General features: G+C 39.1%; 1 protein-coding gene across 3 annotated transcripts in view; it reads left to right on the top strand.

The window, feature by feature from the left end:
* ARHGEF9 (Cdc42 guanine nucleotide exchange factor 9) overlaps window positions 1-14,699 on the top strand; it is a 195,238-nt gene that overhangs the window by 91,959 nt on the left and 88,580 nt on the right. For all 3 annotated transcript variants that reach the window (XM_082681102.1, XM_082681101.1, XM_082681103.1), the window contains exon 3: window positions 6,607-6,798. In XM_082681102.1, coding sequence (XP_082537228.1) covers window positions 6,607-6,798 — 192 coding nt within the window. The remainder of the gene's footprint in view (window positions 1-6,606; window positions 6,799-14,699) is intronic.

The following is a 14,699-nucleotide window of genomic DNA, read 5'->3' as shown; positions in this document are numbered from 1 at the left end:
TTCCCCGGACTCCCTCCTGGCCTACTGTGGAGCACCAGCCCCCTTCCGGCTGTATTCATGCAGCCAACCCCAGTCCTCTCCCTGGGGTCCTACCTCCAAAGCCTGAGCCTCAGCTCCCAGCCCCCACCTACCCTGGCGGGTGAGCAGAAAAGCCTCTTAGGCTTGTGAGTGCAGGTCACCAGGGATCATTTGCGCAGGAATCTCTCCAATTTGTCCTCTTCACCCCTGTTGCTGAGCTCTCCTCCCTGGCTCCAAAGTTCCCCTCCCCCCACCCAGCCCCATTCTCAGTCAGTGAAGGAGCTTCCTAGTGTGTGGAAACTTTTCCTCCTTCAACCTCCTTCCCAGAGGTGCTGGTCCTGTCCGTATTATTTTGTCTCTGTTTTTTTTCATTTTTCTTTTCCCCTACCCAGGTATGTGAGGAGTTTCTTGCATTTTGAAAAGTCTGAGGACTTCTGCCAGTGTTCAGTAGGTGTTCTGTAGGAGTTATTCCACATGGAGATTTATTTCTGATGTATTTGTGGGGAGGAAGGTTATTTCCATGTCTTAGTCTTCCACCATCTTGAAGCTATTCCATGTGTGTATGTTTCTTTGTGTGATTTTGTCTGTTTAGTATTGCTATTACTATGTAGTTTGGGGTTATATCTGTTTGTTTGTTTTTCTTCCTTTTCTTCTGAGCCATGTGGCTGGCAGGGTCTTGGTGCTCCAGCTGGGTGTTGGGCCTGAACCTGCGAGGTGGGGAGCCGAGTCCAGGTCATTGGACCACCACTAATCTCCTGGCCCCATGTAATACCACTCGGCGAGGGGATAGAAAAAGATATTCCATGCAAATGGAAATCAAAAGAAAGCTGGAGTAGCAATTCTCATATCAGACAAAATAGACTTTAAAATAAAGACTATTAAATAGACAAAGAAGGACACTACATAATGATCAAGGGATCAATCCAAGAAGAAGTTATAACCATTGTAAATATTTATGCACTCAACATAGGAGTACTTCAATACATAGGCAAATGCTAACAGTCAAAAAGGGGAAATCAACAGTAACACAAAAATAGTGGGGCACTTTAACCCCACTTTCAACAGTGGACAGATCATCCAAAATGAAAATAAATAAGGAAACACAAGCTTTAAATGACACATTAGACCAGATGGACTTAATTGATATTTATAAGACATGCCATACAAAAATTACAGAATACACTTTCTTGTCAAGTGGTCATGGAATATTGTCCAGAATAGATCATATCTTGGATCACAAATCAAGCCTTGGTTAATTTAAGAAAATTTGAATTTGTATCAAGTATGCTTACAGCCCACGACACTATGAGACTAGATATTAACTGCAAGAAAAAAACTGTAAAAATTACAAACACATGGAGGCTAAAAATACACTACTAAATAACCAAGAGATCACTGAAGAAATCAAAGAGGAAATCAACAAATACCCAGAAACAAATAACAGTGAAGCACGATGACCCAAAACCTGCGGGATGTAGCAAAAGAGTTCTATAGGGAAGTTTATAGCAATAAAATCTCAGCTCAAGAAACAAGAAAAATCTCAAATAAACAGCCTAACCTTACACCTAAAGCAATTAGAGAAAGAAGAACAAAAATTAAAAAAAAACAAAGTTTGCAGAAGGAAAGAAATCATAAAGATCAGATCAGAAATGAAAAGAAATGAAGGGAAAAATAGCAAAAATCAGTAAACATAAAGCTGATTCTTTGGGAAAAAAAGAATTCATAAACGTATAGCCAGACTCATCACACACAGAAAAGAAGACTCAAATCAACAGAATTAGAAATGAAAATGAAGGAACAACTGACACTGCAGAAATATAAAGGATCATGAGATTACTACAAGCAACTATATGCCAATAAAATGAAAAACCTGGCAGAAATGGAAAAATTCTTAGAAAAGTAATACCTTCCGAGACTGAACCAGGAAAAATAGAAAATATGAACACACCGATCACAAGCGCTGAAATCGAAACTGTGAGCAAAAATCTTCCAACAAACAAAAGCCCAAGGCCAGATGGCTTCACAGGTGAATTCTATCGAATATTTAGAGAAGAGCTAACACGTATCCTTCTCAAACTCTTGTAAAATATAGCAGAGGGAGGAACCCTCCCAAATTCATTCTATGAGGCCACCATCACCCTGATACCAAAACCAGACAAAGATGTCACAAAAAAAGAAAACTATAGGCCAATATCACTGATGAACATAGATTCAGAAATCCTCAACACAATACTAGCAAACAGAATCCAACAGCACATTAGAAGGATCACACAGCAGGATCAAGTGACATTTATACCAGGAATGCAAGGATTCTTCAATATAAGCAAATCAATCATTGTGATTCAGCATATTAACACATTGAAAGATAAATCCATGTGATAATCTCAATAAATGTAGAAATAGCTTTCGACAATATTCAACACCCACTTATGATAAAAACTCTCCAGAATGTGGGCATAGAGGGAACCTCCTCAACATAATAAAGGCTATATATGACAAACACACAGCAAACAGCTTTCTCAATGGTGAAAAACTGAAACAATTTCCCCTGAGATCAGGAACAAGACAAGGTTGCCCACTCTCACCACTATTATTCACCATAGTTTATGAAGTTTTAGGCACTGCCATCAGAGAAGAAAAAGGAATAAAAGGATTCCAAATCGTAAAAGAAGTAAAACCGTCACTGTTTGCAGATGACATGATACTATACCTAGAGAATATTAAGGATGCTACCAGAAAACTACTAGAACTAATCAATGAATTTGGTATAGTAGAAGAATATGAAATTAATGCACAGAAGTCTCTTGCATTCCTATACAGTAATGACAAAAAATCTGAAAGAGAAATTAAGAAAACACTCCAATTTACCACTGCAACAAAAAGAATAAAATACCTAGGAATAAACCTACCTAAGGAGACAAATGACCTATACAAAGAAACTGTAAGAAACTGATGAAAGAAATTAAAGATAATACAAACAGATGGAGAGATATACCATATTCTTGCACTGGAAGAATCAACATTGTGAAAATGACTGTACTACCTAAAGCAATCTACAGATTCAATGCAATCCCTATCAAAATACGAATAACATTTTTCACAGAACTAGGATGGAAAATTTTACAACTTGTATGGAAACAAAAAGACCCTGAATAGCCAAAGCAATCTTGAGAAAGAAAAATGGAGCTGGAGGAATCAGGCTCCCTGACTTCAGACTATCCTACAAAGCTATGGTAATCAAGACAGTATGGTACTGGCACAAAAAATAGAAATATAGTTAAATGGAACAGTATAGAAAGCCCAGAGATAAACCCACACACATATGGTCACCTTATCTTTGATAAAGGAGGCAAGAATATACAATGTAAAAAAGACAGCCTCTTCCTTAAGTGGCCCTGGGAAAACTCGAGAACTACATGTAAAAGAATGAAATTAGAACACTTCCTAACACCATACACAAAAATAAACTCAAAATGGATTAAAGACCTAAATGTAATGCCAGACACTCTCAAACTCTTAGAGGAAAACATAGGCAGAACACTCTATGACATAAATCACAGCAAGAGACTCTTTGACCCACCCCACCTCCTAGAGAAATGGAAATTGAAACAAAAATAAACAAATTGGACCTAATGAAACTTAAAAGCTTTTGCACAGCAGAGGAAACCATGAACAAGACAAAAAGACAACCCTTAGAATGGGAGAAAATTGTTGCAAACCAAACAACTGACAAAGGGTTAATCTCTGAAATATACAAGCAGCTCATCCCACTCAATATCAATAAAACAACCCCATCCAAAAATGGGCAGAAGACCTTAATAGACGTTTCTCCAAAGAAGATATACAGATTACCAACAAACATATGAAAGAATGCTCAACATCACTAATCATTAGAGAAATACAAATCAAAACTACAATGAGGTATCACCTCACACCAATCAGAATGGCCATCATCAAAAAATCCACAAACAATAAATGCTGGAGAGGGTGTGGAGAAAAGAGAAGCCTCTTGCACTGTTGGTGGGAATGTAAATTGATACATGACTGTGGAGAACAGTATGGAGGTTCCTTAAAAAACTAAAAATAGAACTACCATATGACCCAGCAATCCCACTACTGGGCATACACTGTGAGAATACCATAATTCAAAAAGAGTCATGTACCACAATGTTCATTGCAGCTCTATTTACAATAGCCAGGACATGGAAGCAACCTAAATGTCCATCAACAGATGAATGGATAAAGAAGATGTGGCACATATATACAATAGAATATTACTCAGCCATAAAAGGAAATGAAATTGAGTTATTTGCAGTGAGGTGGGTGGACCTAGAGTCTGTCATACAGAGTGAAGTAAGTCAGAAAGAGAAAAACAAGTACCGTATGCTAACACGTATATATGGATTTAAAAAAAACAATTCTGATGAACCTAGGGGCAGGACAGGAATAAAGATGCAGACACAGGACTTGAGGACACAGGGAGTGGGAAAGGTAAGCTGGGACGAAGTGAGAGGGTAGCATTGACATATATATGCTACCAAATGTAAAATTGATAGTTATTGGGAAGCCACCGCATAGCACAGGGAGATCTGCTCTGTGATTTGTGACCACCTACAGTGGTGGGATAGGGAATGACAGAGGGAGACGCAAGAGGGAGGGGATATGGGGATATATGTATGCATATAGCTGATTCCCTTTGTTATACAGTAGAAACTAATACAACATTGTAAGGCAATTATACTCCAATAAAGATGTTAAAAATAATAGCAAAAACTACCTCGAACCTACAGCAGAGCAACAACAATACAACACACACACACAAATAAAGAAAAAAATAAATAAAAATACCAATAGAACAAAGAAACAAAAGAATTTAAAAATGAGAACAGTTAGGACTAAACTAACATAAACAAAAAATTAAAAATAAAAATATAGAGCAAACAAATAATGCAAAAAAACATAAAATATACACATAAAACAATCAAAAAAATAAAAATAAATAAAAAACAAAGAACACAAGAAAAAAACTCTAACACAACAAAAAAGTAAATTAAAAATAGAAAAATTAACATATATCTTTAAAACTTTTTAATTAAAAATAAAAGAAAAAATAATAAATGCAACACCACCAACAACTGAATAAAATGAAACAAACAAAAATGAATAATAGTAATAATCATATTTTCCTGGGGCCTCCTCTGTTAGCGTCCTTGCTCCCCCAGTGAGCCAGAGCCAATCTCCACCTCCCCTGGAAGCCCTCCAATACCTATAGGTGGGTCTCTGGACCTGCTGTGGGCACTGTGGGGCCAGCTCACACTCTGACCTGGCCCGACTCCCACGTTTACTTACCTCCCATAGTCCACTCCTAGGAAGCCTAGACCAGTCTCTGTTGTGGGACCACTCGTCCATTCAGGTATTCCACAGACACAGGATTTACCAAGCTGATCTCGGGGATTTAATCTGCGGCTTGTGCAGCTGCACAGAAAGATTTCTGTTTGTGTTCCTTAGTTGCACTGCCTCTGGGGGTTCCAGCAGTTATTTGCCCATTTGGCAGAAGTTCTAGTGTTAGTAAATGAATTTTCATTACTATACAGTCTAGGTGCTCTTTATTTTATTTTTATTTTTTTAATTTTTATTTTATGTTGGAGTATATTTGATTAACAGTGTTGCATTAGTTTCAGGTATATAGCAAAGTGATTGAGTTATACATAAACATGTATCTATTCTTTTCCAAATTCTTTTCCCATTTAAGTTATTACAGAATATTGAGCAGAGTTCCCTGTGCTATACAGTAGGTCCTTGTTGGTTATCTATTTTAAATACAGCATTGTGTACATGTCAATCCCAAACTCCCAATCTATCCCTCTCCCCAACGCTTCCCCCCAGTAACCATAAGTTTGTTTTCTAAGTCTGTGAGTCTGCTCTTTAACCTGCTGGGTTTTATGTTTTTCCTGTTTCCCAAGGTAGGTGAGTCTGTGCCTATGCCCCCCAGCAATACCTATCCCTACTGCAAATTGCTACTACAGAGGTGTGGTTCCCACATATACCATGTCTCCACCTTTACCTCTCATTTCTATCTGGTCATTTTATGTGCAATGGCTGTTCAATCAGCCCTCAAGAATTGCTCTCTATATAGGTGTAGATTTGGTGTGTCTATGGTAGGAGGTGAGCTAAGGGTATTCCTATGTCACTATCTTGGACACCTCTCCTCCCAAGATGTGTAATTTAATACATATTTTTTGACACAGCTGTGTTGCCTAGATATGCTCCAGCATGAATGAGTTCTGCTTGCCATAACTCTTTTCTCCTCTGAAACCTTCCTAGCCAGGAAGACACTTATAGATGGTTTAGTCCTACTCTTCTCCACCCTCCATTTTATGGATAGGTCACCATAGGCCTAGAGAGGAATAGACTCATGCCTAGGACCAGCAAGTCACCCTAGACCCAGGCCAGGCATTCAGTTTAATAGGGCTCTGATTGAAGGTTCTCTGAATACCTGAATAATTTAGTTTGTCCTTTTTCTTCTTGTCTGAAAACTTCTCAAAGAAGGAAGCTGACCTGTTATTCTTCTTCTGCCTGCCTCTACAGCTCTGGGTGAACCAGGAGGATGGGGTGGAGGAAGGGCCCAGTGACGTTCAGAATGGGCACCTGGACCCCAACTCAGACTGCCTTTGTCTGGGCCGGCCACTCCAAAACCGGGACCAGATGCGAGCCAACGTAATCAATGAGATCATGAGCACCGAGCGTCATTACATCAAGCACCTAAAGGACATTTGTGAGGTAGGCCCAGCTATGATGGTGCATGTGAGGGCACTCAGGGTGGGGTAGAGGGCACTTCCATGAAGAAATGACAAGCTTCCTGGGCCGTACCTGTGAAAATCCCAAGATATTAGGAAACACAGCTTGACTAACCTTGTAGATTCTGTTCTGTGGGTGAGACTCCTCCCTTGGGGTTTCTCAGTCTCTCTGTTTATTTCTCCCCTTTTTGCTATCTACCTGTCTGTCTAACTTTCATATTCATATTCCCTCTCCCCACCCTCTCTCTCTGCCTCCCTCTGTCCCCTCTGCCGGAAACTCTATCCCTATCCTCTTGTTTTCTGATCCAGTTGTTGCCACCCCATGTAAGGGCCTGACTTCATTACAGCAAAACACATTTCCTGCCAAGCCAGTGGTTTACAAACTTGAGTGTGCACCGAAGTCCCTGGGCTAGCTTGTTAAGCATGCAGATTCCAGCCCTCTTTGACCCCACCCCCCACGCAAAGTTGTGAATTCTCAGCCTGGGATAAAACACGGAAATCTCTATGTTTTGCAAGTATCCCTGGTAATACTTGTCTTCCACTATGCCACTCTGCCCTCCAGGGACTGTGGCTCCACATTGTCTAACTCCATCCCTTCCATCTTTCTGACCTGAGTGAGGATGAGAACCTTTTTTTTCTCACACTGCCTTGAGTCCAGCAGAGACAAGTTGGCATTTTCGAAGGACCTTTTACTAAACGGTATGAGAAAACCAATGAGAGATAGAGAAAATAATGTTTTAGAAGGATTTCTCTCCCCCCCTCCCTCTCTCTCACACACACACACTATAGCGTTATGCTTGACCCAGTGAAAAACTCTACCTTGAATATTTTCATCCCCTTTATTCCAGATAAGAGATCAGGTCCTACTTTCTGTCCTCCAGCCCTACTGATTAGGTCCAGGACCCACTCTGTAATCAATGGTATAGCTCTGACATTTTTCAAAGTTCTTGTTTCTTTAGAGCAGTGCTGCCTAATAGGAAGCAGTGCTTCCTGCAGTGATGAAAATGTTCTGTATCTGCAGTCTCCATTACAGTAGCCACTGATCAGATATCTGTGGCTGTTGAGCACTTGAGATGTGGCTAGTATGACTGAGAAATGGAATTTTAAATTTTATTTCATTTTAATTTAAATAGCCACACGTGACTAATAGCAACCACATCGGACAGTGCAGCTCTGAAAAGATCAAGACCATGGACTTTGGGCCTTAACTTTCTTCACCTAAATTCATTTTTTCACCCCTTCCAGACAGGTTAAAGGTTATCTCCTCCCCCTTCCCCAAGGCAGTAAGGTAGGGTAGAAAGAACAAGGGCTCTGTGGACATGGAGTGCTGGCTTTCACATCTTAACTTAGTCACTAATTAACCCTGTGGCCTTGAAGGTGCCTCTTAACTCCTCTAACCTTTGATTTTATGACTTGTCCAGTAGGCTTCATTTTACCAACCTCTTAACTTTATTGAGGAAATGAAGTAAATCTAATATTGTAAGTATTTGGGAAAAGGTAGTTTTCCTTTTCTTCCTTCCCTTTTCATCTATTCACCTATCCATCATTGTCTCTCTTTTATCTTTTTCTGTTCCTCCTACCTCCATACAAATGGTTGATATATTTTTTAATTACCCTCTCGAATATGTTACGTGGCATTGGGCATCAAACCGCTGATATGTCATTCATTCCACAAACATTTAGTGGAGTTCTGCTCCATGCTAGGCCTTGGACATAGCTCCTACACTCAAACTGTTCTGCCTTAGACCAATAGCATCTGAATCACCTGGGAGCTGGTTAGAAATGCAGAATCTTTAATTCCACTCCAGACCTGAATTCAACTCTACATTTTAACAAGGTTCACATTTGACTTACAATACATATTAAAGTTTGAGGAGCACTGCTGTAAAATGATAGCTATCTTACACTATTTATAATAGCAGGACATGGAAGCAACCTAAATGTCCATCAACAGAGGAATGGATAAAGAAGATGTGGTACATATATAAATGGAATATTACTCAGCCATAGGAAAGAAATAATGCCATTCACAGCAACATGGATGGACCTAGAGATTGTCATACTGAGTGAAGTAAGTCAGACAGAGAAAGAGAAACAACATATGATATCACTTGTATGTAGAATCTTAAAAAAGGCTACAAATGAACTTATCTACAAAACAGAAATAGAGTTACAGGTGTACAAAATACATTTATGGTTACTGCAGGGTAAGGCAGGGGATGGATAAATTGGAAGATTGGGATTGACACATACACACTACTAATAGAATAGATAACTAATAAGGACCTACTGTATAGCACAGGGAACTCTACTCAATATTCTGTAATGGCCTATATGGGAAAAGAAGCTGAAAAAGAGTGGATATATGTATATGTATAACAGATTCACTTTGCTGTACACCTGAAACTAACACAACATTGTAAATCAACTATACCTCAATAAAAAACTTTTTTAAATGATAGCTATCTTATAATGTCATAAGGTCTATAATACAAGTTAGTACAGTCTGGTCTTTACCCAGCAGCCAAGGGATGGTATCAATACCTAAGTCCTTCATATCACTCCTCTGCTTAAAACTTTCCAATGGCTCACATTTCCTTCCTGAGTAAAAGCCAAAATTCCCATTATTACTTACAAAGCCCTGTGTGATCAACCCTTCCTTACCTCTGTGACTTCATCTCTTGCTCTTTTCCCACATGCTCTCACTACTTTAGCCACATGGCCTAATTGCTGTTCCTTAAAAAGGCCTGACACACTCCCCCCTCATAGCCTTTCCACTGGCTTTCCCTTCTGCCTAAATCACTATTCCCTCAAATGTCTATGTGGCTCCATTTCTCACCTCCTTCAAGGCTTCACTCAAATATCATCGCCTTGAGACCTTCCCTGACTATTCTATCTAAAATTGTAACCATGTACTATCTTGTTTTATTTTTCTCCATTGCACTTACTGCTTTCTGACTTATTATATATTTTGCTTTTATGTTTTGTTTATTTCCTTTCTCCCCTACTAGAAAGTAAATTCCATGAGGGAAAGGTTTTTTTTTTTATTGATTTACTGATACATCCTCAACATCTAGCACAGTGCTTGGCAGATGGTAGATGCTCAATAACTACTTTTGGAAGTTGGAATTAAATATAAGTGCTCACATGCATGTACTATTTTGGCAAAGTACATTCACATCTTATGCCATTTGATTTTCAGACAGGAAATAGGTTGTTATTGTTATTCCTATTTTCTAGATCAACAGTCTGAGTCTCTAATAGGCAAAATTACTTTCCCAGAGTTCTCAGGCACTGACCCAGTGGGAGTCTTAGTCTTAGAAGGATTTTGTTCCCAACTACCAAACATCTTGGCCTCTTCCTACAGGGCATGGGCTCAGAACAGCAATGCAAGTATTTATCCTTCCAAAAGAGAGAGTGCTATGACCCTGTTTTGAGGACTTGCCTAAGCTAGCCAACCTAAGCAAAGCTTTTGTTGGTGTTCTGCAAGTTTCATATCTCTTTATTATTCTTGATGCTGAAGCTAAGAGTTTAAATGGGAATGGGAAGTATCTCTTTGTCCCATCCTTCAACCACAGACGTCAAAGGAACGTTTAGCTAGAGCAAAAGAAGGGTAGAGAAAGCTGTGTCTTGATGGGCCAGAAGGCAGTATTTTAGCTCAGGGTTGTGTTACCTAAACCAAAATCTATGAGGAACAATATGATTTATAAGAAGAATATCAAAACCAGAATTGGGAGTTCCAGGTTCAGGTCCCACCTTAGTCACAAACTGACTGAGGAATGTCAGGTGAATCTTTTCCATCCTGGACCTTGTTCCCCAACTCTAAAATTAGCAGGTTGGTAGAGTTGCTCTTTAAGTGTTGTCTGACTCTTACTTTCTCTGATTCTGTGAGATCTAGGTATGCTTTCACTAAAGAACGCTGTGGTAGTGATCCATGATTCTGCATGTTTTGCCATTTCCTCCTTGATACCCATGGAGGAATGTCTTACTCAGGCATGAATGTGTTAACAAGGCATAATCTACTCTTTCTGTAGGTTAAGGGAGATCACTTAATACTGCATTCAGTATAGGAAAAAGTCACTATCTATTAGAAAATATTTATTAATTTATTTATTTATTCATTCATTCATTTATTAATTACTCCTGGGAACAGAAAATGCCTCACAAACATTTAAGTTACAATACCTTCATTTTACAAATGAGGAAGTAGGAAATAGAGTTATTTTTATCAAAGTTATTCAGTGAAGCCAGTAAAAGAAAATATATTTTTTAATGAGTTCTCTGAAAAGATGACATTCTTCTTTCTAAATCCAGACAGTGGGATAAAAGAGTACTGGCTTAATTCTAGGTCACCTTGACCAATGATTGGTGATATTACCTCTTGTAATCTTAGAAATAATATTATGATCAGGGAGACTGAGACACAGGGCAAGCAAAGTTAAATATGCCTTATAAAGTTGCCTCATCTGCCTCTCTGAGGAAGATCATCTCAGTCATCTGATATCTATGAAATAAATTCTGTCCTCAAATGCGTCCAGAAAAGCTGGAACTAGCTTTCCTCAGTCATTCGTATTACTGTCTTATACCCTTCACCATCAAGAAATTCTTCCTAGGTCTAATAGAGTTTATCATACTATAGCTTCAAGACATTTGCATTTGATATGTTTAAGCCTGGAGTTTTCAAACTTACTGTTTTTTTTTCTTTCTGTTAATTGCCTATTCTGATGATTTCCAATGGTCTTTACATCTTGGTGTATACATCGAAAATAATACATTGTATAAAACAGTAATATTTGTATAGCATACTAAAGTAAAAGGATGAGGCAGCTCATTGGCCTGAAGTGACCAGCCCAGGGATTTCTGGCTGCTCTAGGCCCTACCTATCTATACCACCTGGACATTCAAGGCCCTGTTCCCATCCTTTGCCCATTTTCCCATTGTTTCTCATATTTTTCTTGCTGATTTATAGGAGTTCCTTGTATATTCCAGATATTAATCCCTTGTCAGTTTTCCAAGTTGCAAATAGTCTTCTTCCTGTCATCCTCTTATTTTTTAATGGTTTTGTTTAATTTGAAAAAAAGACATCCTGAATAAAAGAAGAAAAGAAAACTAACAATTTAAGAATTCTGCTGCTAACTTACCTTTTGTCATCATTAGCATGAGAAGAGCTAGTCATTTTGCAGTTATTCAACATATATCTATTGAGCAGCAACTATATGCCAGGTACTATATTAAACTCTAGAGATACAGCTGTGAACAGAACAACCATGGTCATCATTCCCTAGTTTTATTAAAATTATTTTCAAGACGTTTATCAGGTCCCCTGTCAGGTCTTAGGCTTCCAGGCAAAACAGTACATGATATCTCTAGAGAGTCAAGAGCTGAATGGGGCCCTGGAAATCTTTTCTGATATATGCATTTTAGAGATGGGGACACTGAAGTCCAGACTTGCAAGAGCCTTTCCCTAAAGGGTTTTTCAAACCCTAGGTGATCCAGAGGTTCTTTGATCCACCTTATTTCCCTGCGATCTTTGGAATCTTCCCTGGAGGTCATGGGGTCAATTTGTATCCCATATCAAGGCATTAATTCTATTGGTTTGGGCAAAAGGTTCGTTCGTTTTATCCATAAGATGGCTCTAGTAGCACTTAGTTGTCTTTAACATAATTTGAAACAATTTTGTTAGAATGTATGTGATAGCTGTCATATCAGTGTACATTTTAAAAAAGACATCAAAATTGGTGAATTTTTGTGTGGCCATTTTAATATTGAAGATGGAAGAAAAAAAGCAACATTTTTGGCATATTATGCTTTATTATTCCAAGAAAGGTAAAAACGCAACTGAAACACGCAAAGATTTTTGCAGTGTATGGAAAAGTTGCTGTGACTGATTGAACGTGTCAAAAATGGTTTGTGAAATTTTGTGCTGGTGATTTCTTGCTGGATGAAGCTCCATGGTCAGGTGGACCAGTTGAAGTTAATAGCGATCAAATCGAGACATTAATTGAGAATAATCAACATTATACCACGTGGGAGATAGCCGACATACTCAAAATATACAAATCAAGCATTGAAAATCATTTGCACCAGCTTGGTTATGTTATAATCGCTTTGATGTTTGGGTTCCACATAAGTTAAGTGAAAAAAACCTTCTTGACCATATTTCTGCTTGTGATTCTCTACTTAACATAATGAAAATGTTCCATTTTTAAAACAAATTGTGACAGGCAATGAAAAGTGGATACTGTACAATAATGTGGAATGGAAGAGATCGTGGGGCAAGTGAAATGAAACACCACCAACCACACCAAAGGCTGGTCTTCATCCAAAGAAGGTGACGTTGTGTATATGGTGGGATTAAAAGGGAGTCCTCTATTATGAGCTCCTTCCAGAAAGCCAAACGATTAATTCCAAGTACTGCTCCTAGTTAGACCAACTGAAAGCAGCGCTCGACAAAAAAAGCATCCAGAATTAGTCAACAGAAAATGCATAATCGTCTATCAGGATAATGCAAGACCTCTTGTTTCTTTGATGACCAGGCAAAACCTGTTACAGCTTGGCTGGGAAGTTCTGATTCATCTGCCAAATTCACCAGACATTACACCTTTGGATTTGCATTTGTTTTTGTCTTTACAAAATTCTCTTAATGGATAAAATTTCAATTCCCTGGAAGACTGTAAGAGGCACCTGGAACAGTTCTTTGCTCAAAAAGATAAAAAGATTTGGGAAGATAGAATTACGAAGTTGTCTGAAAAATGGCAGGTGGTAGTGGAACAAAAGGGTGAATACATTGTTCAGTAGTTCTTGGGGAAAATGAAAAATGTGTCTTTTATTTTTACTTAAAAACCGAAGGCACATTTTGGCCAATCCAATAGCTCAATGCATTAGATCTAGACTTAAATCAACCCTCATGGGTTTTGAAACAGAGTGAAATAAATAGTCAACCTTCCTTGCCTATTACCATGGCAGTCCCAGGGCTAATTCATGCCTTTTGTGATTGATTTGATAACGCCTACTGTAATGCCTTCATACTCATGCCCACTTTACTCCTAGGACAGGTGAGGCTCTCAAAAACTACCTCTGTTCAATCAGTTTACACCCACTGCCATATCACCCTATTCTCTTTTACCGTGCAGATGTAGTTAGAGGGCATTTGAAGCATGCTTAACAGTAATATCTATAGACCCCTTCTGCTCCCTATGCCCTGTAATAGGCCTTCAGAGGTCTTCTGAGTCTTCTCTTCTCCAGGACAAACAGCCCTGGTTCCTTCTACCATTCTTCATGGTGTTGCTTTTCAGGGATCTCTCTACCCTGCTGACTTCCCACTGTCTCTGTATCCTTTACTCCATGTTCCTCTGAAAATAGGGCTCAGAATTGAATGCTGCTCCCCTGCAGGGGTGTGATTACCTTCCTATGACTTCTCATTCCACCCTCTCAATCTGTTTCTTCTTCATCCCTAACTGAAAATGACATTAGTTTTTTTTTTTTTTTTTTTTGGCAGTCATATTCCACTGCCAACTCATCTTAACTTATATGCCCTTGGGGGGAGACCTTCAGATGGTGGAGGAGTAACACATGGAGATCACCTTCCTCCCCACAAATACATCAGAAATACATCTACATGTGGAACAACTCCTACAGAACACCTACTGAACGCTGGCAGAAGACATCAGACTTCCCAAAAGGCAAGAAACTCCCCACGTACCTGGGTAGAGCAAAAGAAAAAAGAAAAAACAGAGACAAAAGAATAGGGACAGGACCTGCACCTGTTGGAGGGAGCTGTGAAGGAGGAACAGTTTCCACACACTAGGAAGCACCTTCACTGATGGGGACAGGGCGTGCCGGGGGGTAAGTTTCGGAGCCACAGAGGAGAGTGCAGCAACAGGG

The sequence above is a fragment of the Grampus griseus genome (genome assembly GCF_964374135.1).
Source record: "Grampus griseus genome assembly, chromosome: X".
In the NCBI taxonomy this organism is placed as follows: domain Eukaryota; kingdom Metazoa; phylum Chordata; class Mammalia; order Artiodactyla; family Delphinidae; genus Grampus; species Grampus griseus.
Note: the sequence above shows the minus strand (reverse complement) of the source record. Positions and strands in the feature narration are given on the sequence as shown.